Source organism: Neospora caninum, chromosome IV (assembly GCF_000208865.1).
Source record: "Neospora caninum Liverpool complete genome, chromosome IV".
Lineage (NCBI taxonomy): Eukaryota > Apicomplexa > Conoidasida > Eucoccidiorida > Sarcocystidae > Neospora > Neospora caninum.
Genome location: NC_018389.1, coordinates 1,196,149 through 1,222,439, shown reverse-complemented (window position 1 = coordinate 1,222,439; position 26,291 = coordinate 1,196,149). Strand labels below are relative to the sequence as shown.

Here is a 26,291-nt window from a genome sequence, read left to right as displayed (position 1 = left end):
CTCACATGCGACATGCCGCATTGTTGCTGACGCAGAAGCGTCAGCAAAGAGTCTCGGTTGGTCGGCTTGTACCGTAGAGATCGAGGCCCACTGGCGTGCAATTTTGCTCAGCTAGAGTCCGAACAGACAGTCATCACAGCTAAGCGACACTGGCTAAAGGTGAATCCTGATTTCTTTCGTAACTTGAAGCAACTGACCAAACCGCCGCATTCTGCCTTCCGCCTCGTCCCACTTGCTCGATTTTTTTTTCTGATTCCCATTGGTTTATGTCTCCCGCCCGCGCATGCACCCTCCCCGCTGTTCACCCGTGACAGCCTCCCGCTCGACGCCAGGCGTGGGCCAGATCCTACGGTGACGTTGAAAGGCTGAATGATTGTGTGCTGGCTTCACTTTGTGAACTGACTAGTCTTTTTGCCCCTGTTCAATCCAATGCGGAAGGTCGCTTGGCTTGATCATTGTGTCTGCTAGCATCAAGCTACAGGGTCAAGAGCAGCGCAGTGTCTTGCCGGCTGCATGTTTTACTTTTCTCCTCGTACAGTGTTACGGGCAAGCCGGCTGGACTGAGACTTCTTCAGCGAATCCAATTCTCACCAGAATCGGATAGTTCCATGTTTCGCGACCGTGACTTTCTGGAAAAATATGGCATTCGTACTGACGACCGTTAAGCTGCCGTCCAAGGATGTGGCATTCACAAACTGCGTAAGAGACCCTGGGACACCGGACGCGTTTCGGCAAGAAAGTAGCTTCGATAAATTGTGCTGAACGTGGCCTTCACTGGTCCACAGAGCCCCTTCCAGCGACACAACTTTCTCCTGGCACGATCCAGACTCCCGGGTGCTTTTTTTTGTCGCCGGACGTAGTCTGTCGCTCATGGTTCAGTAGATATGCATCCGCCAGACACGTGTGCGGTGGTCACGGCCACGACTTCTCTTCGGGAGACTCTTACTATTATGCGTACGCGGCCAACTGGAACTGAAGCCACAAATTGCAGCCCTACGCCGTTTCAGAGCCACGTTGTGGACTCGTGAACGGCACAGCTGAAGGCGTTAAGCTTTTCCGTTTTCCCATTCTCGCTGTGGTCTCGACTACAGCCTTGCCATCGCCTTTTCGACGGCAGCCTGTCTGTCATGCGGATGATTGCTGCCTCAGGCATACGTCAATCCACGGGTGTATGCCAGTCTCCGACAGACGGCAGCGTCGTCGGGGGATGCGTCCGGTCACGCCCTCCTCTGCGAGGTGAAGAACATTGTCGTCTCTGTCATGTAAGATGACACTCCTCAGACTCAAGACGGAAACTGCTTGCCATTCCGTAGCGGCCTGACTCTAAGCACACAATGACATCTGCGCACCTCTATTTGTTTACCGGTTGATGAGGCCTGGACTGGCATGATTTCTGGGTCGGGAGAGAACCTTACGACGGTGCCTGTCGCCGAAGGCGCTGGAGACGCCTGTGGTGGGGCGCTAGCCGCCTTCTCCTCCCTTCCACAGGCACAAACAACTACCCTTGGTCTGCACTATTTCCGGGTCAAGTATGTTTAGTGGCTGGTAGCACCGGTAAGGACACCGGGTGCACAGCTTATAAGGACAGGGACCAAAGTCTGCTGTCTCTCTGAGAGGGGACTCACTGCCGCAGTTCTCTTTTCTTCTACATGTCGACACGCCTTGAGGTATTGGTGACTGACTTGCAAGAAACACAGAGAACTGGAGCAAAAAGCGTATTTATACGGTTGACATCTCTGTTCGGACCCTCGCAGGCCTGATGAATTGCTCCAGGAGAATGAGATTGGTTTGAATACCTGTCAGCGGGAGAGCGCAAGAATTCAACTTAGAGATGAAGTTGCGCTTCGCCCTTTTCAGCTTCCGCCGGACCGCGAGCATCTGTACCAGATTGGAGTGATGCAAATCGAGGTTTCTACTTATCTCAAACCAGGTATCAGAAACCTGTCAAGGCTTTGCACAGTTTGCTGTTCTAAGTCAGTCCGTCGGTGTACTGAGAGGCGACCCGCTTGCCGCCTCGACGCCTCATGGTCGGTCCTCTGAATGTCACAAGTTTTCTTGATCGCCGTTCGATGCATGCCATTCTGGACTTGTCCTTGCTGTGAGTCATGACCCCCTTCGTGTGATGTACGCGTCGAAGTCACAAAAGCCAGCTGTTCCGTGATCCTTGCGTCAACGCGGCACGCTCCGGCTTTTTGTGTAGCTACATGGATCGTTTGTTTTTCGACGATACGCCGTGCACCTGTCACATCCCCCTCCTGCAGAGATTTCTCCTTTGGCCGGAGAGCCCACTAGTGAGAAGTTTTGCGCCAAAAGGCTTTTAAGGCGTCTTGAGCATTTGCTGCGGAGCCCGGCGTTGTTGTGAACAGAGTCGCGTATCGTTGTGCACGATGACAAGCTGGAAGAGGAATTTCGATCGCTCTTTTGTCGGCAAGTCTTCACCCAGCACCAGTGCGTGGCTGTCAAGCTCGACGAGAAGCAGGCGCTCAAGATGACGTAAGTTATACCTGCTTACATGACGCACCTGTTTCTGCGTTGCGGAGCATGCAGCACATCGTGGACCACTTCAACTCCCCTTCCTCGTGCTTTCGTTCCTCACCATTTCCAGCTGTTTTTTTGCGAGCGCAGTGCAGACTGCCGAGGATGTTCCCCCCCGTGCCGCATGCTGACTAGGGGGTTCTGCTGCTGTCGAATACTCCACGAAAGTACTATCACGGCGCCGGCTGGCTGGAGCTAATCTATGCTGTGGCGGTCCCGTGTGTAGGTCTTGTGTCGCATGCTTTTTCCGTGTTGTTTCTGCTCGCTCAACTTCGTAGATCGCGCATTTCCTCAGGTTGACGCGGAAGTGGCTATACGCAGAAGACAGATCACACTCGAGAAGCGCTTTCAGTGCTCGTGCTCTGCCATGGAGAGGCTACATCGTTCATCGTTGTCCTAAAGACTTCCTAAATTCGCCCGCCTCGCTGTCTTTCCCCCTTTTTGGCTGCTCACCTTTGTTGATCCAACCCGTTTTCCATGCATGCGACGGCTGGTTCGGCGGCGTCCTTTTCCCTTTCCTAGCAGCGTCAAGGAGATGCTCCCTTTCGAGGGCGCTAGCCGGCAAAGCTCAAGACGTAAGCGTCCCAGATGCCCACCTTCTTCCCTCTCATCTGAATGTCTACGCCCTTCATCGGAGACTTCGGTCTAAATACATATTTTCATGAATACCTGTATTTAGGTGCCTTCTACTCTTTACATCAGCAGACGTTTTGCCTGTTGCGAAAAGGTGAAAATCCCAGCGCCAAGTCTTTAGACACTCCCTGTTGACTTTGTGTCCCTTTCTATTCTTCATTGGACCTTCGAGAGTAAGGGACGGTTGAAGCTCTTTGAGATCAGTTGCTTTCACATTTTCTGCGTCGTGCGGCAATATCAACTGAGGAGCTAGAGGTTATCTGACATGCCACTTACTTCTGATAGTACGGCCCAAAGCAGAGAGACAAGCAATATGTTCTTCCGTTGCTCCGGGAGGGCATGTATTATAAGCAAGGGAAAACAGGAAACAAGTGCTCCTGGGGGATTTGTCTCTCTCCGAGGCGAACACCTGGGGCAATCGATATTTCACCGTGGGATAGGGTGTCTGTACAGCTGGCTGTTTCCGAGTCAAGTGACACAGTTCTTTAAGGAACGGGGACAGGGTCTGTTTCTCTGCGGAATCGACCTTGGTGCAAATGCCTTCGGGCGTCCTCATTCCGACATCGCTGATACCCGTGTTTTTTCGCTCGCAGTGCTGACACGTGGGCAACTGACAGAAAAGAGTCAGGTGCTTTTTGTCGGGGCAGACGACGGCCGGGTATGTGTCCAGAGTCGACGCATGCTGCAGAGAAACATTCTGACTCCGGATTTCAATTTTGAGGAGCTCGGAATTGGGGGGCTGGACAAGGAGTTCAACGAGATTTTTCGAAGAGCTTTTGCGTCACGGATTTTTCCTCCTGCCGTCGTCCAGGAAATGGGAATCAAACACGTTCGAGGTAACTGTTCACCATCCTCCGTGTTGACTGTTCCAGAGAGGAAACGCTGAACATCAAAATGGAAGAGGAAGTCTCTGTTTCGGATTCCCCAGTTGCACGTATTCTCAGGACGACGGGGGGTCTCACCGAGTTTTTTAGGCGCTGAAGTTTTCATAGAACTCCCTGAGAGGCTGTTGCCTGTCTCAAGATTCCTCTGTTTGTTGGTTTCACTTCTCTGCCGGTTTCCCTCCTTAGAGTTTGGTTTCTCCGAAAGAAAAACGCTATCTTCCGTCCTTTCGATTCTCGCTTCCTGCCGCATCTCCACTCTGCTCAGTGTATAAGCCCTCTGTTTTCTGCGCACAGGAATGTTGCTGTACGGCCCGCCTGGAACAGGGAAGACGCTGATTGCTCGCCAGATCGGGAAGAGCCTTCGTGCGCGCGAACCTGTGATCGTCAACGGACCGGAGATTCTCAACAAATACGTTGGCCAGTCGGAAGAGAACATTCGCAACCTGTTCAAGGCAGCAGAAGACGAATACAGGAAGGTAAGCTGCAAGTTCCTTCGTTGATCTGCCGTTTTGCTGTCGTTGTTGAAACTGCTTCAAGGCAGAAGGCCAGCAGGAAGGGAAGAAACTTCCCTTCTTTGATTTGCAACCCCTTGTGGAGTCTGTGAATTCTCCTCGAGGCACTGGGGGGGTCTTCTTCCGCCTTGCCGCCGACCCCGGAGCCGGGAAGGCAGGCTTGCCGGGTATTTAAAACTAGCAGGTATCTGTGTGGTTGGAACATACAGCCTTCCATGTGAGTCTGTTGCTTGTGTGCGGTAGTTATGCCTGTTTGGTGCGTGTGGCGTGAGTGTTCAAAATCGACGCTGCCCGGACGACACCAGCAGCGTTGTGTTACTCAGCACGCGCAGGCTTGTTGTTCAAATGATGAAAGACAGAACTCTCCGCGCATTCGCGTTCACTCTCGTAGCATAGGAGAGCGGCAGAGGGACGAAATCGCAAGCTCGTCTCGTTTCGTGTTTGTTGGGTGCCTGGCACGGGCAATCTGTGTATGTACAGCTCGGCGACAACGCTTCTCTCCACATCATCATCTTTGACGAAATCGACGCCATTTGCAAACAACGCGGCTCGAACCCTTCTTCTGCGGTACGCGATTTTGCTTCGTCGTTCCCTCTGAATGCAGACGCCGCTTTCTCAAGAGAGTCTCGCACACGTCGAACGCACTGGACAAGTGTCTGCGTTCACCGTTTCGTTTGCAGTTTCCAGACGGAATTGCCTCTTCAGGCGTCTGGGCCATGTCAAGGGGGAGCAGCGTGGCGATGGGGAGGAAGCGGAAGACTTGCAGGGACACAGCCATAGACGAACGGAGAAGAAACGTGTGCAATTGGTTCGAAAATGGCCACGGTGCATAGAAGGCAATCGATAAATAAACGTGGACACAAACTCGAGACTGCTCGTATTTCTGCAGCTAAAGGGAGACGGAGGCACGGCTCAAAGGTTTCTTACAGTGATGTGCATGCCCACGTATTGCTGGTGTCTCCCTTCTCTTTTTTTTTCCTAGGGTGTGAACGACAGTATTGTCAACCAGCTGCTGTCAAAGATTGACGGTGTTGAGGCTCTCAACAATATTCTGGTGAGTGGAGTCGCATTATAGAAGACTTCGGCCAAACGGATTCAGGCGGTTTTTTTTCTGCAGAGACCGCGCCCTCCAATCACGGCGACGCCTGTAGCTGGTTTCTCCTGTGTAGCATCTCGAGAGTCCCGACAGGGAGGGAGATAAAAAGAACAGAGAGGCACACGGGAAGCGTAGGAGAGAAAGAGAGACTGAGGCGGAGCGGACAAAGAGGGAGTGGGGAAAAGGGAGCGCAGAACGACGCGCCAGAGACGGGGAGGCGGGATGAAGAGAAGGAGAGTAGAGGTAACATGGGGAAAGTCAGTGTGGAGGGCAGGAGATCTTGGCGTCTAGATTGAGGTCTGCAGGCTTTGGCTCTTGCGCGGAGACAGGGAGGCTGCGTGCGAGGAAAAGTGTCCTTCCTTTACTGTTTACGTATCCGAGATAAGCGTGGAGCGCCAATGCACTTGATTTTCGCAACGCAGTTGCGCCACTGACGTGCATGTGAGTGGCTCTGGATCGCGTGATTCCCACATATCCGCTTTCGATCGTCTCATTGGAGACTGCAGTGACATCCATCGGCAGGATGACCGGAAAGCAGTCGCCTTCTTTTTTTTCGTAGTTGATCGGCATGACCAATCGAATCGACATGATCGACGAGGCTCTTCTTCGTCCCGGACGTCTTGAGGTAAGACAGCGGCGTGCTGCTCTTTCGCTGACGAGATGCAGTTTGGCAGTCTCCATCGGAGTTCTTTCCAAGCGACGACAGCCGCGACTAAGTTGCCGCGCGGGTTGTTGTCGAACGTCTTCGGAGCCGTGCGAGAGGCGTGTGCCGCGACAGATCGCCAGAATAGTCAAGTGCGGTCAGACCCACTCAACGGAAGCGGTAGTTCGTGTGTTTTTTTCTAGGTTCACATTGAGATCGGACTGCCCGACGAGTCAGGCCGAATTCAAATCCTGAGCATCCACACGAAGCAAATGCGCGAGAGCGGCCGTCTGGGCAACGTACGTCCACGAGGTGACAGACGGGGCGCGAGGGGACTCCGTGGAAATGGAAAGTCGGCGAGGCTCAAGATGCGAGGCTCCACTCTAGGGCCCCTCGGTTTTAGCACTGCATGCAAGACAGCGAACCCTGGAGAACCCGAGCCTATTCAGTCGAGCTGAAAACGTTGAAGAGTTGTCGCCCCCCCCTTTCATCGGACGGCACTGCAGAGACGAACCAAAGTCTTGGTTCCAGCGCGGCATCTCTTCACGAGGGCCGTTCGCGTTACGACGGTGGTGCTGCCTGTTTTTCGACTGCTTGCCTGCGACAGGACGTCGACCTGGCGGTGCTTGCGGCGGAGACGAAAAATTTCTCCGGGGCGGAGATCGAGGGCCTCGTGCGCAGCGCTGCCTCGTACGCGTTTCAACGAAATGTGAACGTGAAGGATTTGTCGAAGCCAACAGATGTGGAGACCATCAAAGTAAGCGAGAGGAAATCTTTGTCTTCCCGACAACGAGGCCTCGTTGCTGGGGAGTTTGCATTGATATACGGTCTCAGGGCCAGGGTCCGTGTTCCCGCGCCGACCACGCGTTCGTTTCCCCGCAGGAGGTCCAACCTAGAGGTTTGCCTCGCGGGTTTGTGATTTTCGCTTTGTGTCTCGTACCCGCTGTCTTTCTGTGTAAACAGAGAGATGCCGCGTCTTCGGTTTGCGGGATTACCCCGTTTTTTCAGCGTGCTGGCTCTACTCTCGCGCACAAAAAACACTTCCGTTCCCGAGACAGTCGCGAGGCAGTCGCTCGTGCGATTTCCGGCTCTTTTTTCGCAGGTAACGCGTCTCGACTTTGAGAACGCATTGACGGAGGTTAAACCCGCCTTCGGCGCAGAGGAAGACCTCTTCGACAGTACGTTTCCAGCTGTACAATCCAACGTTTCTTTCGCGCAGGCACCGCCACCAATCGCAATCCGCGGATGTGCAAATCGACCTACTTTGATAGCAATGCGCAAACACAAGCGCCCATTTGCAGACTGCGTGTATGCGCTGTTAATGCGCGATTTGGATCAGGCAGCGCAAGATATCGAACCTAGCACGATTTAACGGTGTGAAATCATCGACGGGTGTCCTGTTGGTTAGCGTCTCAATGTCAGAGGCCTTCTCAGAGCCATGTACATTTGTGCGCTTCATTTTGTCCAAGCACACTGTGGGCAGTGATTCACGTTAATTTTTGCAGCTCAGAGTGCACAAAACGTAAGGGCGGCGGGGAATGTGGAAGTTGAGTCCTTTGTTTACGGCTGGCACGATTACACGGAGGGGCATGCATTTGGGAATTTGCAGACAGGCTAGACACCATCTATACTCCATGTGCTGCACAGTGTGGCCACGGAAATCACAGCGTAACTTGGAACTGGTTTAAAGAAAACATGTGTGTCCGAGGACACAGCCACATCTGCGTAGGGGTTAATTTGCCTACTGTGGCGTAAGGCGACTGCGCCTTTTTTGCCGGCCTTCTCCCTCTCATCGGGAAGAAAAACTGAAAACGTTGCTCATGTCGAAGGTCTGCCGTCCTGTACTTCATTGCCGCGACCCTTTTTCGATGAGGGAAATCCTGCGGGCGTCTCAAAATACACCTCTCCTCTTTGCACCTCTGGTGTGCTCCATCGTCTCGCAGGCTGTCTCCGAAACGGCATTATTTCATACGGTCCCGAGTTCGATCATCTTCTCCAGACCTGCACGACACTCGCCCAGCAAGTCAGGCGCCCTAAGCTTTCCCCTGCTTTGCTTCTCTTTTTGTTTTTGCTTGAATTTGTCCTTCTCGGATTCCCCTGCTTCCAGTTCGCAGCGTGCTCGACTTGCGTCCGCCCTGGCCGTGTGTGTATTCCTGCCCCGTGTTTGCTGCGTGCGCTCCGTCGCTGTCACTTTCTGTTTTCGTGCCCCAGCCTTTCCCTCTGCCTTTCTCGCCGTACTTTGTTCTTTCGGCTCCAATACGGTGGTCTTCACCGCTGTCTACGACCGCCTGCTAGGTTCTCTACAGAGAAACAACGCGGCTCCGCCCGCGGCACGTAGGGTGTCGACGTCTCGGATTTCTCGCTTCCTCCGTGTTTCTCAGGTGCGAGACAGCGAGAACACCCAGGTTCTCTCCATTCTCCTTCACGGCCCTCCAGGATGTGGCAAAACCGCTCTGGCAGCCCACGTCGCCAAGGAAGCGCAGTTTCCCTTCATGAAACTCGTCACGCCTGACAATTTTGTTGGTTTCTCGGTGAGAAGGAACGTGCGCACTTCAGGGGCATTTCAGGAGTCCGGAAGCACTTCGGTGTGTAACGGAGTGCCGTGACTTCCCTGCGAGCATGTGTGACGCTTGTTTTCTCTTCGCTTTCTCTCCGTTTGCCAAGAGTTAGTGAACAGCACCACCACTTCGACATGACTAGGTCACGATCGGCCCGTGCATTTTCCGCTCGACTCTTTACGATGGCCCCACGTTTTGTAAAACGTAATGAGAGGATACGTGTAGACAACGGAAGTTCCCACACTGCCTGAGTCCAGAATGAGGCGTTAGGAGGTGAAAACGGTTCGGAGGAGACGACACAAGACGGATGCCAGTTCCAAGCAACACGAGCTTGAAGCGGGGATACGTTTGCCATATATGCGGGTGCCGTGTTGCACTCTCGGGCTGCGGAGCCCAGCACCAGAAGACATCATGTGGTATTTCCTCCTCACTGCGTATGCACCTATTCGTGCACTCATGCGCACGCATTCTATCTTTGGAGAGGCATACTTACCTCCACGCCTGTTTGCACGCAAAAGTCGGCGAGGCTGAAAACATGAGAGCTTGAGCGCAGCGAGCATTTCGGGATCTTTCCCCTCCTTCCGCTATGGGCTGCTTTTTGTGGATGGGAACTTCTCTCGCTCCGGCTTCGGCCGATTCATGTGTCTGTCGCTGTCTTTTTTCAGGAGGCAGCTCGGACGAATTCTTTATCACGGACGTTCGACGATGCGTACAAAAGCCCTCTTTCCTTGTGTAAGCTTTGTCTCTGCATGGCAAGCTGATGGCAGAAAACGGTTTTCCCTCCTCCCTCTGTCTCCGTTGCGTCGTTGCCCAGACTACTACAACTCGCATTTGCTTTTTAATTGCGCGAGAATGAAAGCACGAATGGAAGCACTCATAAGTCATCAAAAAGTGAGGACGCGGAAAACGTAGATGCCTCTCTGCGGCCGCGCCACCGAACGGGTGAGCGAGTTTCGCCAACACGCCTTGCAGATCCAGGTGTATGTCTTCAACCCTGGTGTGCATTTCTGCCAAAGCGCCATTTCGAGTGTCTTTTGTGTTCTGTGGTCATCCAAACTCGTGTCGTTTGCAGTGATGATCGACAATATCGAAAGGCTCATCGACTTCACTCCCATAGGTCCGCGGTTCAGCAACGCCGTGCTTCAGGCTCTCGTGGTCCTGGTGAAGAAAATGCCTGCCAAAGAAAACCGTCGCCTCCTTATTCTCGCCACTACCTCGGAATTCGAATTCATGAAGGTAATTGAATTTTCTCTTGTGGACCCGAGACGACAGCCCCATGTACGAAGGTTTTCCGTCGCACAGCTTGTTCGCCTGTAGAAAGGCAGGCGCGGTGACTCTTCCCGATTCAGAGAGGGGTTTCCAGAGTCGCTCAAAACTGTTGACACGAGGCGTAGCCTTTTTGTCTTTGACGTCTTGCGATGGCTTTGCACTCGCTGTTCGAGTCAGAAGTCCATCAGTATAGAGTGATCTCGGCTCTGTGTTCGTCCTTTCCTTCTTGTCAGGAAGCAGGTGTTGCCAAAGCGTTCAATGTTTCGTTGCAAGTGCCGCTCGTTCGCGGGCCTCACCAAATTCGCACGGTCCTCCAAGCGCACTGCGGGGATCGTCACGTCTTTCCCCCAGAGGAAATTGCGCTGGTCAGTGCAGCACGTGTTTTGGATTTAGCACTCTCTCGGTCTCCCGGATCTTTGGGGGGAAGAAATCTCTGGACAGTCAGCCCGCCTATAGAGTGCCTGTCAGGAAACAAGCTTTTCCCCCGCAACCTGTAGGACGCGCCAAGACAGCCCGCGTTTTGCGGCCTAATTAGAGGGTATTCCGGTCCCCGTGATATGACACAGTTGCCACAGATGTTCTGAGACCCGTGGCGAAGAACTGGCAAAGAGGCCGCGCCTTTTTCAGACGCAAGCATAATCCATCTTTTTCTGAAGGCGGTGCGAGCCGAACAGATGACAGAAGAGAACCTGGGGTCGTTTGTTTTTGGCCTTCGAGAAGCACGCCATTGCCTGGAGTGCTCACCGGTTCTCTGGGAATCTTCGGCTAGTGCGAAGTGATCGAGTTCTTGGTCACCAGACGCGAGCGCGCACGGGCTATGGAGAGTGGCATGGACTAGATATTTCGGTTTCAGATTACATAGAATTGCGGTTAGAACTACACAGAATATACCAGTGAACACCTGCGGGCCTGAGAAGCTCAATGGAAATAAGCTTTGCTACAAAGTCTCCAACGGCGTCGTCAAAATGGACGGAACAAGACCATGGAGTGTTTCTTGGGTGCTTTCCATGTATAGGTCTGCGAATCTGGCAAGGTCCATGATGTGAGCATCAAACAGCTTCTCCTGGTTACTGACATGGCGAAGGAGTTCTCGAAGCCCGGTGAGTGTTCAGTCGAACATGGAGATACTCTCACGCGCCCGGGACTATATTTCCATCTTCCCAAGCAGAAGGAATATTCACACTGTCCCAGCAGGAGGATCGTAACTATCGGACCACTCCGCGAAATTCAAAAGTCAAAGGCTGGTTGCTTCACAGATGTCAGCATTTCGACGGCACAGTGGTAGTGTCTCAGATTGCGTCACAGAATTTATTTTTTGGTAAACAAAGGTACATGCCACTCCAAGCTCGCAACCCCCATCAGAATGTATGCCTTCGACACGCTCCGAACACTCCTGTTTACTGGGACAGTTTAAGCTGAATTGTTCTGCGGGTACCGAAAAAAGGGCGGTCGTGCTTGCGTCTTGATTTGACTGTGTCTTTCAGGTCCCATCAAATGCGGCCCGTTCCTTCAGTGTCTACACGATTGTGGCTACGAGGGGGGTTTCGACGCAATGCCTTTCTGATGCGCCACATGCATGAACTCTGCATGATTTGAGCCGTTTCCGCCAGTCCAGTGAGAGTAAAACAGCGGCAACCAGACAGTGGTCGTTCCCTTCTTTTGTCAAAAAAACAAAACTTCCATTCTCAAAACTTTCACGGAGTTTCGAATCTTGAGTTGTTTACGTTCTCCCAAAAAGTACTTTCCAGAACACCCGATAGTTCAGAACATGTTTCTTCGGAAAAGCCTTTGTTCTGACACCATAAAATACCAGTTGTACAGGAAAGCTGCCTCAAACCTTCACGAGGGGTATGACAGGATGCTCTCGTCACCGATGGAGAAGCATTGCATTCATGCTGCTGTCCTACGTGCAATCATCGGCAGATCTTCCTTTGAACGGCTCCCCGAAAACAGAGAATCTGTCGCGTTGGTACGGAGAAACCCAGCCAAGAAAATACAGGGGACCTTGCTGTTTTTGAGTAATCCGATTTTCATAAAATGCTTCGGACTCTTCAACGAGTCGATGGCGCGATTTTCAATTTGTTGTCGACGCAGGAGTGGAATCGTGCCACTTACTTTTCCTCTGTAACAAAGCAGAGAGGGACACTCCAAAAATAATTAGTCGTATGTTAGTGGGCAGGAAGGTAAGGCGCGCGAGGCACCGAAACGCACGCTGGCATCTCGCATGGAGTGACATATTCGGACATAGCACCGAACGGCGAAACACACCGACGTTGAGGAAGCGCCTAGTAAGTAAGAATCCATGCTGTTCAGCCTCAACAGACAGTGACTGGCTGTGTTTTATCGGGCCTCTCCCACCGCAGTTAGGACGCATGTGTTCCCCCTTCGACACAGGAGGCGACCGTGATGCAAGAGAGAAAGAGAAAGCGAGAGTGGGGTAGAAATGCTTGGTGGGGGTGGCGTCCCTGCTCACGATTCATCACGCTGATTGCTTGAATGCTTACATACCAGTAGAGCCAGTCTTCAGTGAAGAGTTGCTAGGGAGAGGCATAGAATTAATACGCAAATACTTTGCAACGCCAGCCTCCATATTCATGGCGATAGGGAACATTGTAAGTTCTTAATAGCAAGGCCATGGCAGCGTTTTAAAGTGTTGAAGGCATGTATCTGTGCGCTGTGCTTTGCCGCCATGAAAGCAAACGTCACTTCTAAAAAACGGAGTAAGCACACACCGCTACTCTCCCGTGTGTAAGGGCTGCGTACCAGGAGCCCCCAAACCCCACGACGGTCGCTGGACGCCAGGAATTGGCCGCTCGCTGAAGTTTGAGTTTTACAGACGAGCGCCGGTGTCAGAACACAAACATTGCCGCGACAGTACTTCAGGGCCACTCCAGCAGTCGACGCGACGGGTCATGAGGTCTACCACACACCGGGGAATCCTTTACCAGCAAGCCTCGTGCAACCACCACTGATTAATCTAGAAAGACAACTTGTTTCGAAACTTGAAACTCCTGTCAGTATGAGTACAGAAATCGTGCAACTGGTTCACTGCCTTTTGAATAAAACAAGCTGCAGCCGCCCCCGGCACAAGCACAGTCCTCTGTTCCGCTCTGCCTACAGTCAAACGCGCCCCGAAATGCCAGCGAAAAAAAAACTCTAAAGTGTCCAAACTGGCTCCAGCGAGAAACCACGTTGCGTCTTTGAGTCTGCTGTCCCCTCTCTCGATCCCCCAAGAAGTTAGCCTCTGTTTTGAGATCTGATACCTATTCAAAGACAGGATAGAAGAAATTCACTTTTGCACGCCAGGCCGGGATTCGTATCTAGTGAGGCGCGCAGCAAATGGACAGGGAGCGAAGGGACCGTGCCAATGTCTAGGCAGTTCGTGCGTATACTACATATCAGTCAGGAGGCGGTTTTTTGGTGGTCAACGACGGCAGCTAACTGCGGATTTCCGTCCACGCATGTGTCGCGACGTTTGTGTTTGAGTCCGGAGACTTGCTTTTGATTTGGTAAGGAAGAAGGCGGCGCCGCGTCGACGCGGTCCGTTGACGGCTTCGCGTAATCCGCGTCAGACAGCCACGCCACAGAGCCCGTCCCATCCCCCTCGGTCGGTCAACCGCAGGCCAGAAGACACAGATTCCGGGGGAGCGAACGTTGAGCCGGCGGCGGAGCGAACCCCGCGCGTTCCTGCCCCGTTCCCTTTGCCCAAGCAATGAATAGTTACTTTTCGGGAAGTTTTCCCGTCCATTGAAGACCTATTTTTTGCGGCGAAGAACGGCCGCAGCTACCGATATAGTTTGCCGTCCGTAGCGGCCATTGCCGTTCCCCTTGGCGAACCTCACTCGTGACCCTCCAGGCGCGCGCGCGCGTGTTCCCGGCAGGAAAGACAACGCCTGCTCTACTTGCCATCTTCAATGGCCCGTTGTCTGAAGCTGCGTCCCGTCCAACATTTCTCTTGAAACGCCCTGTCTCGCCTGGGCCATCTGGGTGGGGTATGTAATCGCCCTGAGCTACGAGAAGACTGCGCCCGTCTCGCGAGTCACTCGGCTCCGAGTCCCGTTCGCCGACAAGAGAGACCTCAAGGCACCGGGGCGCCATGATCGGCCTGTGGTTTCTGTCCTGGACGGGTACGGTTAGCCGAAAGACACTTTTCCCATAGCAACCGATGGAGCTCTCACCGCTATATGACCCTTCGCCTTTTGTTAGAGAAAGTGGCACTCTTCCTGCCCGCTCAAGATTCGTTTTCATAGCCGTCCTTTTTTCTCCCAGCAGCTACCAGAGAGGGTTTCCAGCAACAAACACGCGCTGCTCACTGGCACTCGAGCCAAAATCACCCGAAAAGAGCTTCTTTCAGCGTTGCTCGTGGTGTATAAGCTGTGGCGCTTGCCGCCAGTGCAGTACACGCGTCAAAATCGAAATGTGGGAGACTGGGCATTCGGCCTCTGCTGCTGCTGCAGCCGGTATTCGACTGCAGAGAGGACCGACTGCAGAGAGGGACCGTCAACAAGAGGCTACTGGTCTTCATTGGGAGGCTCTCAATTGATCGCGATCCTCGGCCACGGACATGTCCCAAGTATACATGAGTGTGCTTCAAGTTTTTCGTACAACATTGGTGTTATATCTCGGTTGTGCTTGTGTTTCCTCCTTTAGGGATCTCCCAATTGGTGGAGGGGACAGGCGGAGGCGCATTTAGCAAAAAGGGCCTCTACGCTGTCCTCGTCGTGTGCTTGTTCTCTGCGGCTGCTGTGACTGGAGTCGAAGCTACAACTGACGGACTCATACACCGTCGCGGCTCGTTCGACGGCACAAGGACATCCGGGACACCAGATGGAACACCACGCCGCACGAACTCGTGGTCTGGGCCTCGACCGCCCACTCCACCGAAAAAATGGGCAGCAGTTAGGGTTCAGGTTCCTTCCCGGGGTGGGTCAGGGCTTTACCCTAACGATTTTAAGGCTATCGACCTTTACAAAGCAACCTCACCCTCCACATCTTCCGGTGCGTCAGGGTCTCCAGCCGCGCAACCCCAGCCAAACCCAACCTCAACTACAATTGGACCGCCTGCTCCAGTGCTGCCAGACGATGGATCTAAGCACACGGCAAGGATGGTATTTGTCGGAGACGAAACCAAAGATGACACATCAAAGCCCACACCACCCAGACCCGCCTTGCTAAAACCAAGCGCTGACAAGATGCCAAGTAGTACCGGTGACGTGGAGACAGCAGGGCCAGTCGACAAACCCAGGGGCGCGTCCTCCGGTGGACCTTCACCCAAGCCCGTCTGGCTAAAACCAAGCGCTGACAAGATGCCAAGTAGTACCGGTGACATGGAGACAGCAGGGCCAGTCGACAAAGCCAGTGGCGCGTCCTCCGGTGGACCTTCACCCAAGCCCGTCTGGCTAAAACCAGGCGCTGACAAGATGCCAAGTAGTACCGGTGACATGGAGACAGCAGGGCCAGTCGACAAAGCCAGTGGCGCGTCCTCCGGTGGACCTTCACCCAAGCCCGTCTGGCTAAAACCAAGCGCTGACAAGATGCCAAGTAGTACCGGTGACGTGGCGACAGCAGGGCCAGTCGACAAAGCCAGTGGCGCGTCCTCCGGTGGACCTTCACCCAAGCCCGTCTGGCTAAAACCAAGCGCTGACAAGATGCCACGTAGTACCGGTGACATGGAGACAGCAGGGCCAGTCGCCAAACCCAGGGGCGCGTCCTCCGGTGGACCTTCAGCCATACCCGTCTTGCTAAAACCAAGCGCTGACAAGATGCCAAGTAGTACCGGTGACGTGGAGACAGCAGGGCCAGTCGACAAAGCCAGTGGCGCGTCCTCCGGTGGACCTTCACCCAAGCCCGTCTGGCTAAAACCAAGCGCTGACAAGATGCCACGTAGTACCGGTGACGTGGAGACAGCAGGGCCAGTCGACAAACCCAGGGGCGCGTCCTCCGGTGGACCTTCAGCCATACCCGTCTTGCTAAAACCAAGCGCTGACAAGATGCCAAGTAGTACCGGTGACATGGAGACAGCAGGGCCAGTCGACAAAGCCAGTGGCGCGTCCTCCGGTGGACCTTCAGCCATACCCGTCTTGCTAAAACCAAGCGCTGACAAGATGCCACGTAGTACCGGTGACGTGGAGACAGCAGGGCCAGTCGACAAAGCCAGTGGCGCGTCCTCCGGTGGACCTTCACCCAAACCCGTCTGGCTAAAACCAAGCGCTGACAAGATGCCACGTAGTACCGGTGACGTGGAGACAGCAGGACCAGTCGACAGACCCAGTGGAGCGTCTTCCGGCGGACCTCCACCCATACCCGTCTTGCTAAAACCAAGCGCTGACAAGGGACCAGAAACGGGCGCTACAGCTCCACCGCCAAAGAGTGAAGGTAGTGTCCGAAGCATGGCACCGGTAGAACCGAAAGAGGAGGCGGGGCCGGTTCAGCCTCCATCAGAGGCCCCTGTAAAGAACGTTGGCCCCGGTGGATCCCCATACCAACCCCGGAAAGAAAGCATGGAGCTCCAACGTCAACCGCTGAGTCCTGAAAATACTACTCGTTCTGGTCCCCAAGGGCGGGCGCGGGCGCGAACGCAAGCTGGGGACCTCCCTGCACTGCCACCGCCGACTCCTGAGGAGGAGGCTGCCCTCGGTGGTCCCCCTGAGGAGCCCCCTACAAGTCGGATGGCATCTCAATCAGGTGAACCGCTTGCGGAGTCAGGATCCCTATTGCCCGAGGTATCAGTGGATGGGCCAGGGGAGGAGGACATTCCCACGCCATCGTCTGATGCTGTCGCTGGCAAGTCAGCTGCAGCGCCCGAATTAGCAGCGCCTCTCATGCGGAGAGGAAGACCCGGCAGCAACCGTAAGTCCCCGTGTGGTGGCTCCCCTCAACACAGCCTCTTTTTACGCTCGACGCTGTAGTTTGACGTGATCACCGGCGTATCGCAAAGTTTGTGACGGCTTTAAGTTTTCTAGGTGGTGCCTATATCGCTTGCGGGTCGCACCTAGACAGTGGCCTACGAGTCGCGATTGATGGCCGCGAGTTCTCACGATGCTTAAGAGTAACTCTCTCAATGGGCACCAAGCTGAAAACTGTGTGTCTTTTTGATATGTGCGTTCAGTTCCCGTGTGTGGACCAGAAGTGTCTCACTTCGAACGAAGTAAGAGCTCGTTGGAGCTGCTCATGGAAAAGAAACTGGGGCTCCAAGCCCCCTCCCCGCGCCCTTGTAGCGATTTGTTAGTGCTTCACGGGACTCTGCTGCTCGTGCTACCTAAGGAACGCCGCTCTTGAGCTCAGGAAGGGCGCCTGCATTCGCTCGTCCCGTGGCCGACATTCGCTAGGTTCGCTGCATTCAATGTTTGTTGTGCGGCTGAGGGGCACTACATATCGTAGAGCATTTGTTTATAACCAGCATAATTTACAGATCACTTCACGCTCGGCCGCACACGAACGAGACGCCTCATCTGCGTTACCTCGTGATACCCCGTCCCCTTTATACGTCTCACTCATGCAGCCGCAGCCCCTGTTTTCTGACATCCACGGGCAGTTATCTGACAGCTCCTTGGTGCGACCTGTGACGTCAGCATTCCAACGGGCCTACAAGGAAGCGCTTGCGGCGGTCCACGAGCTGGACGATGGCCCCCGGTGTATAACGTCAATTATCGGGAAAATTGGGCTTCCGATTCATCGAAAGTTCCCTGAAGTTCGAACTGAAGTCGTGGAGACAGTGGTGGTCTCTGCCCGAATGAGACTGCTCGTCCAGTCTACGGAGAAGACGCTAAAAGCAATGCGCTCTGGTAGTATGCGCAACTCGCACAGCGGTAAGTTGCTGGGCACCTGCACGAAGCCAAAAATGGATCCAAATAGGGCCAGGGGGAAAGCGGAAAGTTTATTTCACTTTTATGATTTCAACTGGCCTTTCGTCAAAACTACCCCGAACGGCGCACTGGTACTCCGGTTGTTGCTTTCACACGCGTTTTGAAGTCCCGTGTCAAGACATAAGATTGTCCGTGTAGCAAATTGTCGCTTCCATAAGAAGAGAAAAGGGAACGAGCGGTGAGGACTGGGTATCCCGGGTACTCGCTCCGTCTCGCCTCCAAATGTGTACCGAACTGGGAATCGATTTTCGCGACACCCCCCATGTGAGAGCACCACTCCTTTTTGGAAGCTCCCGACTGCGGCCTCTGCTGAACACAACTGCATTCCTCGTCCCTGGGATGACTGTGCACTTTTTGTTCGGGTCGAGCACACTGCCGTTGCGCTGCACCATCGCTCCGCTGTTTTCCTTGATTTTGTACATCAGAGTCGGCGCTTGATGTGGCGATTAACCTGCTCGGAACAGGTAGGGCACTTCCCGCTTGCCAGAAGCCCCGTTCGCCGCCACAGCCACAAAGGCAGTGCTGGAAACGGGTCCCAGAGCCGCTTAAGCTGCAAACGTGTTGCGCATCCTGTCTACTTGAGAGACACATGTGGAGTGGAACTCGTTACCTGTGAGCGGAGTCCTGTGGAACTGGGGGTTGCTCAAAACTGTGGGTCACAGGAGACGTCTGCTTATGGTGGTTCGTAGTGGCCTAATGTGATTCCTCCTGCGACGCGCTGCGTTCACGTTGCAGAGATTGCCATCGGTGATACGGTGAAGGAGATAGGCCCCGATAACCAGCTGCAGTCTCGGACCTGGATCGTGGAGAGCGTCGCGGGGAAACGCCTGAACTGCAAGAATGGAGATGAGACACGGATCTTGGATGTAGAGAAAGCCGTGAAAACCATTGATTCCTGTGAGGCATTTGAAATGAGGAGTGACAATCTCTCCTTGAAGCGTGCGCTGGGCCTTGATCGCGGGCTCAGCAAATGGAGCCGTGCTCCGGTAGTTCTGTAGAGAGACACAGTCGTGCTCGACGTCGACGTTTGCTTCTCTTCAGTGCTGAGTAGCAAGGCCCATGGTTCCTCGCGAGGTTTGCAAATCTCGTGTCTCTCTAAACAACTCCGGACTACTGCGGTGAATGCCTTTGATTTTGGCTGCGTATGTTTGTCGCCAGACCACGCCACCATTGCAGACTTGACTCTAACAAATAGCTGGAAGGAAGTGGAGAAAAACAATCCCAGTCTGTTTAAGGCTCTTCAGAAGGTCATGTGGGAACAAGGATGGTGGACTGCCTATACACAAGCGAAGGCGAAAGGCGCCTGGGGCATACTATTGAAGAGTATGGAAAAGGGAGAGCAGCCTACTGGAGGTAAGTCTTGTGGGCAGTGTTCTCGTTCCACCTAGTCGGTCGGTGATAGTTTCATGTTTCGGTGCTTTCGATTGATGGTGGTCCTGAATGTTCCGCTGAATCTCTTCTGTTTCATTTCCTGCTGGTCCAGGACTTTGACCGGATCATGATCGTACCCTATTTCGTGTTTCCTTTTTTTCCCCTCCCTACAGCACTGGCTTTGACGGATGCAGTTCGCCATTCACGTTCGGAGAAAATGATGAGCATGCAGGAGAAGCGGAGCCGCGGAAAGGATGTCTCTCTAACCGTACCATATCTGTCGGTGACCCATGTCGTTACGTGTAAGCATGCGAGTCCCAATCACCGGATGCGAATTTTCCTCCGCTGTGTCTCGTCATCAGTGGTCGGGCGAATGTGGTTTGCCGCTACGAGCAACACGGACTCACACACGGTTGGCTGAAGAGAGACTCTAGACCTCGCGACTCGTGCTGTGCATTCCTTGCTCAGTTCTTCAGAAGCATCCGCCGCATAATATCTATAGGGTGTAGTGCTGGGTGCATCTCAGCCGCTGCGCCGGGAACACATCTTATTCCGAGCTGCGGGAATGCTGGTTTTCTGTCCTTTCCCTCAGTTCTGGAAACGTATCATCTATATAAAAAGACCTCTGCAGTGCAGGGCTGCATGCCGCTCTCTGCGGCCACGGCTGCCGCCGAGTCCGATCTCCTGGGAGTTGTCGCCGATTTCGGAACGACCCCGCTGGATGACCTGGAGAAGGAGATCGATGTAGGCGAAGACGGTCCTGCCTGCCTTGCTGCGATCGACTTTTTCTTTTCTCGCAAAACCCAGGGCACGTGTGCAACCGAATGGCGACGCAAAGTGGCTTGGCCACCAAAGATTAGTAAGGTGGATAGGGAATACGAAGATGCGAGACCCTCTCTATGGCTTTGAAAAGGAAAAAGGAGAGTTCTTGTGGCTGGCCGCACATATCCGAGTGTGGTAACACGGCTTCGGGAACACGCATGTAATACTACGTACACGAATACGTGCCCACAGCAATGAAGTTGCCTAGTCGGTAAATCGAATGCCTTGTACGGACCAAAGACTCGACACCAGCGGAAATTGTGCATGTGCTGTGTGCGCTGTGTTCTCTGCACACAGTCAGTATGACCAACGCCACTGCACTGAAGGAGTTCTTTTCGCAGAGCTGCGAATCAAAGGTTCCCACAGGTAACCTCGAGCGAGGGATATCTGGTCTGTCTTTCAAACAGACGATCCTGTGTGCGACAGAGCGAGCGGACGCTCCCTAGTGTTTTCCGGCCGATTCTACATGTGTATGCCTATACTGATGAAGAGGTGCGTGAGCCATATGCCGACCGCCCCCACTGCTGCACGCAGCGCCACGGAGGACTGGCTAGAGGTTATTGCTGCAATTTTCTTCTTCTTGAGAACCGTGAAGTATCTTTCCTTCGAGTGGAGCTGCATTGTCTGTTGACGACCGCATTTTCTCACGGGTGTGCAGTTCGGTGTTGACACGAAATTCGGCGAACGTGTGTTTGGTTGTCTCTTTGTCTCCACCTTCCAGGGTATCCAGTTGCCTACACAAAGAAGTGCAACATGGCTTGCTTGCGCCGGCTGTGGCAGCGCACAAAACCTTATGGAAAGGCAAAAAGCCTATCGCAAAGCGTTCGCATCAGTGGTGACTGTAAGTGGATGTTTCCAGTGGCCTCAAGGCTACAAGAGTGAATACCTTGATATTCGTACGGGTCGTATACAGATGTGGGTTTTTCATGTATACGCGGGACACTGAGCAAGCTGCCGTAGGTCTAGCGTCGTTCCCTCAAATATTCCACAATCGAACACAGACCCTTTCCTTTCTTTCTGCTGCTTGGTTCCGCCGGTGTGTGTTAACCGCAGTCGTTCGGACGGCTCTGAAATACGAGTGGAAGACTCTCCTGATGCTTGAAGATCTTGGCGCCTCCATGGCAGATGTTGCAATCTCTCTTGATCCCCAGGGGGATCCGTTCAAGCAACTGGAGATGGACATATGCGTCGCGGCCTGGTTCAAACGGCAGAAAGCGGAAAGCCTCCAGCAAGGTTTCGGCCTCGACTTTTACAATCCTCTCCTTGTTGGGTCATACGCCATCACTCACTTCCGAGCTCTCTTGTCTGCAACACAGGCTGGCCTGAAGAGTGCTGACTCCGCTGCGATAGAGACCAGCGAACCTCTGAGTGGTCTGTTCAGAACTCTAACCTGTAAAGCGCCTTACGCTGTTCCCATTGCATCTTTCCTTCTTCAAGCCAGTAAGCTCCCGACCCCTCCCCCCCGAGAACGACGTGGCTGCACAACGAAGCGTCAACGTGCCTGTAGCACTGAGGCAAAAATTCCTTGACTGAAGAGCATTCATGTCTCACGCTAACTGAAACGCGTGGTGGCCAACAGGACAATGAACTGTCGAAAACCCTTTTGCGAAGCACACAGTACAGCAAACTCCTGTCACGCGAGGCTGGGAACAGTTGACAAAACCTACCTCTCTAGTGCGCGGAACAGTAGGTCTTTTTTGCGACCGTGCTGGAGGGGAAGGATTCGGCTTGTATTGCGATGGATAAAAATTCTGTGGATTTCTACCTAAAAATCTCAACCAGGTTTTGTTTCGGGGTTTGGTGCTTCCAGGTGCATTTTTGCATGTGGAGGTGGAACAGGCAAAGAAGAAGCAATACGCCAATGCAGCAGCAGTGATGGCACAAGGCGTCTTCGACGAGAAAAAATTTGATGCTTCCAGGAAGTGGATCAGGAGCCAAGTCATCAAATTTGCAAGGCTATTCATGCCTGGGTACCTTGACGGAAAGAATCCCGCTGCCAACCGTCAACATGCGCTTTTCCCCTTCACCAAAATGGCTGTGGTGATGTGGATGCTCGGCCTTACGGATCCGCAAAACTCGCCGGTGCCTCCCCCATCTCCGAAGGTGTTCTTCGCTCATCTTCTCTACAATAAAGGTATGATACATTTCGATGGAATACTTGGTCCTCAGGACCCGCCCTCATGTTACTACGAGGGCTTCCTTTGATCGCGACTTTGCTTGCCTCCGCCGCGACGGTACTGGCATTCCTTCAAACAGAGTGTATGCGCATGCATTGCATTCGCCGTGGTTACTCGTCTGTGAAGCATGAAGGAGTTTTTTGGTTGGAGGGACACTTACGCCTGGGTGGTCCCACCGTCTTCCTGCTCTACTGAAACGGCAGCCTCTTGTCCACATAGACGCCGCGTCTGCCTTTGAGGAGATGTTACCGTATGTGACTCTTCTATAGTTTAACCGCTACTGCTGGGCCTGTATATTATGAACTTACGGTAGTACTATCAAGCCCCTTCTTCCAACGAGATTTCATGGAAAACCAAAAATTGTAGGAATCGGTGACGGTAATTGGGGATGCGACTGCAAGCCGCCTGAGGCGCTGATGATTGACTGTCGACGTGTTGTCAAAAACATTCCCATTTCCGTTTTCTTTCAGGCAAAGACCCGGTCGATGGAATGGCAGAACGAATCAAGCTCGACTGCAAGAAGGCTGCGGTGAACCTGCCCCTGTGGATCAGCACGAACATTCGAGCGACACCAGCTAAAGTCAAACTTGAAGATATCCGTCAGAAACTTGTTACGGGTCTCAAGTTTGGCGTTTCCCAGACTGGTGATATGCATCAGGCCACCAAGGACGTGGAGAATCTGGTACAGGGCTGCAAGGGTCTCCTCTTTGACTTTAATGACCCCAGTTACAGGCCCTTGTTCGAGCACCATCACTGTATGACATTGCAGAGTGAGTGCCGCTCTCGTGAGATGGAATCACACCGTGGCTCTTGCCTCTGCGACGTCCCAACCACGGGACGTATTTTCGTGGCTGTTCAGCGTTGAGATGAATCGCTTCCTATCTTCCTGGGCGACTGTAGTTGTCATAGTTCTCCCCAGGTGTAGTCGATCTACGCTGGCCGAATCTCCTGTCGCTCTGTTCTTCCTGCTTGTGCGATGTTTCAGAGAACGCTATCTCGTTCTTGAGAAAATTATTTAAAGGCTCCAAAAAACAAGTGCCGGAAGACCAGATTAACGAGGTCTTCGAGTTCTTGAGCCAGGTCCACCTGGTATATTCCAATGATGACAGCGGGCGACTGCTAAAGGGATTCGCTGAGTGGAAGAAAACAAGGAAGCCATACGATACAGAACGTCACACGCTGGAGTTCAATTGCCTGTGGAAAGAGAAACCGGAGACTCAACGTGCTATGGTCTACGCGGCTCTGAGTAAGCATTACGTTTTCTTCCGAGCTCATTCTGCGGCACGCGTGGAAGATTTTTAGCTGCAGGAGTTGTTTTTGTCTAACACGCTACGGAACCGGTCTCTGGTTCGGTTGTATCTCAATTGGAAGCGTAGAGGGAGGTTTTCCTGTGGCGACAATCCTGTTCGTCGCTCACAGATAGCCTCCGATCCCACATCGACATGACAGTCAAAATTGCTCAGTACGAATTCTGCTATGCAGCAGAATGCCCTTCCCGCCTCCGATTCTGTTTTTTGATATTCTACAGAGCAAGAGGACCCAGAACCAGGCAACTACCCGGTTCCCCCCTCTTTCGACACTTGCCCGGGTAAGTGAAGTCGCCTCGGGGCGCAGGCAACGATGCGGCCGGCCCGAGAGGCAGTTGGGAAGGAAAGACACACGCGCTCTCTCCTAGGTCCGTCGTGGGCCCGTAGTTGACTGTATTCGCTTGAAAAAAGTTTTCCAAGAACGCGAATTCTAACGCTAGCTGTTTTTTTCCATGTGTGTCCTGCAGCTCATGCGGTTGACCCTTTGACTACCTCGAGTCCGGAGTTTGCCGGAATTCCCGGGGGCCACAGCATATACCCTGATCTCTCTGCTTTCTTCTAATTTTAGCTTATCTATTTTTGAATTTCTTTTTGATTAGCGGTGTGGCACTCTGCTCCAAGTGAAATATTTGAAGGAGTATCGATTTGCTATCCCCATTCCGTGGGGGGAAGCGAGACATTCGGAGAACACTACATACGATGTGTGTGTCTCTTTTCTTCCGGCAAGGGTCTGAGTGTCCAGGGCCATACAAACCCTGGGAGGGCCTGCTGTATCGCGCAATCTGTCCCAGTGGAAAACAACAAGACAGAGGGTGTCGGTTGATAATGGGGAGCGAACCCATTCGGTTGCGAAAAGTAAACGGAGGTGTGTAGGACAACAATGCATCGGGGAAGGAAACCGGTCAATAGCAGCGTGCATTAATAAATAGATTTTCGTGAAACCATGCCCCTTGGGCAAACTGTGACTCAATCTCCCCCTGACCCTAGCCAGTCTCCGGACTCTGTCGTAGTTTCCTTTTCGTAAGATGACTCAGAGTAGTCACTGGTCATTAAACGTTCGAAATCGAGTGAACTGATCACGGCCATCGTCTTCACAATGAACCGGGGGCACGGGCTGAGTGATTAGCAGAGTGGTTGCACCTTATGTAATGTAAAACCATGGTGACTCGGCTCCAGAGTCGCGCTAACTGCTCTCCAACCAGGTGAGGTTGGGTCATCTTCCACTGCGGAAAAAATCAATTCTCACAGAATGAATCCGTCTGTCAGAGCTACAAAGTCGATATTTAGCAGTTCAGGACGCACGAGTCTGACATTTGCGCTCTACTGCAGAACGTATACGACTCACATGCGGCATAGCACACTGTCAGAATTTGCAGAATGTTGTTGAAAGCTTTAGATTCTAAATAGCTTTCGGACGGCACACGCCCACAGTTGTTGAGAGCCCCGAAACGTACACGCCCGCGAGTGAAGTTACAGCACGGATAGCTGAGGATCCCGAAGCGTCGTGTGTGCAACATCCAAGACAGTAGAATGCACTCGCTACACGCTTTCGATGCAGGGTCCATGCTTCCAAATTGTAATCACCGAGTTCTTTTCTGGAGCCAGTTGCTGAAGCTTCGACCTTGTGGGATGGATCTGCAACAATAGGACGCCCGTCGGACAGTCACTAACTGCGGCGATAAGCCATCATGGGCTACTTCCGCTCTAGCTGTTGCCTGTCCCTTCTGGGTCTCGATCCGAAAGGGTACTGTACAGGCTTAATTCTCGACGAATATTGTGACTGAAGATGGTGGTGTGTTACTGTAGTGGGATAGTGAGAAACGTAGACGCACTGCATCCTGTTCCAGCAAGGGTCACCACGCAGGGGAAAAAAACCCAAACACGTAGCCATTTCTTCCTCCAGCAGGAGGTAAGTCATTAGTGTAAGTGGAAAGCAGACACTGTGCTTGAATAGTTACGTCCGCGGCTCTGACAGCTCGAGCGCAGCATCCGCTCTTGCTCGCTGGGCGAGCTGGTAGTTGTCTCGTCTTCTGACTAGCCAGGACACGCACAATAGCACCAGAAAAGCGAGCAGCTGTCTCGGCTCCCATGATCAATTTCCTTATGACCCCTGTAGTTCGCGCCGTTAGCTCCAAGGTCGGGGGGTCTAGGGACTCCCGCTTTGTCAAAATTCTCGTGTTCTACCTCCCACCCTCGAGACCGCCACTTAGTAGCGTTTCAGGCGGCTCCTTCTTTGACAAATTCATCAGTTGTGAGAGGTATCTCAGACAGTGCTGTGTTTTCCACAAAGGCCAGAACAGTGCTTTGGATGCTCACGGCAGCATTGTCTCTACGTGAAACTTCTGTAAAAATAAAGTAGGCGCGGCACGTCTCAGCTGCGGCTTCTGCTTCCGACTCGTCCACTCGTCCTGCACGGATCAGAGCCCCGCCAAGAGCAATGATGGGCAAAAATGGCAAGGGCTTCTTTCTACCAAGCGGTATGCCCCTCGTTCTCCGTTTCGTTGTGAAACTCATTACACGTCCTCCTGAGAACTAGCAAGGGTGCAATGGTCTGAAGATGTAGGCTGTGGAGGGAACTGCTACACGGTGGAAATGGAAATCAAAGTTGGCCGTGTGAGG

The 26,291-nt window shown here is 53.2% G+C and overlaps 2 protein-coding genes across 2 annotated transcripts; both read left to right on the top strand.

Moving 5' to 3' along the window:
- Window positions 1–639: 639 nt before the first annotated feature.
- On the top strand, window positions 640–11,694 carry NCLIV_011040 (putative N-ethylmaleimide-sensitive factor; the record flags this gene model as incomplete). Its single annotated transcript, XM_003880620.1, has 20 exons — window positions 640–699; window positions 1,150–1,262; window positions 1,755–1,930; window positions 2,367–2,493; window positions 3,061–3,110; window positions 3,762–4,004; window positions 4,347–4,528; window positions 5,045–5,131; window positions 5,547–5,618; window positions 6,220–6,285; window positions 6,507–6,602; window positions 6,911–7,060; window positions 7,406–7,481; window positions 7,809–7,825; window positions 8,685–8,834; window positions 9,527–9,593; window positions 9,934–10,097; window positions 10,364–10,495; window positions 11,146–11,230; window positions 11,615–11,694. The coding sequence occupies 20 exons, from the start codon at window positions 640–642 to the stop codon at window positions 11,692–11,694; spliced, it is 2,193 nt and encodes a 730-aa protein (XP_003880669.1).
- Window positions 11,695–15,235: 3,541 nt separating this feature from the next.
- NCLIV_011030 (conserved hypothetical protein) lies at window positions 15,236–24,234 on the top strand (the record flags this gene model as incomplete). The annotated part of the gene is made up of 14 exons (XM_003880619.1): window positions 15,236–16,979; window positions 17,239–17,277; window positions 17,702–17,938; window positions 18,421–18,459; window positions 18,731–18,892; window positions 19,154–19,348; window positions 19,959–20,225; window positions 20,486–20,554; window positions 21,242–21,628; window positions 21,999–22,322; window positions 22,836–23,135; window positions 23,351–23,611; window positions 23,894–23,953; window positions 24,140–24,234. The coding sequence occupies 14 exons, from the start codon at window positions 15,236–15,238 to the stop codon at window positions 24,232–24,234; spliced, it is 4,179 nt and encodes a 1,392-aa protein (XP_003880668.1).
- Window positions 24,235–26,291: the final 2,057 nt, after the last annotated feature.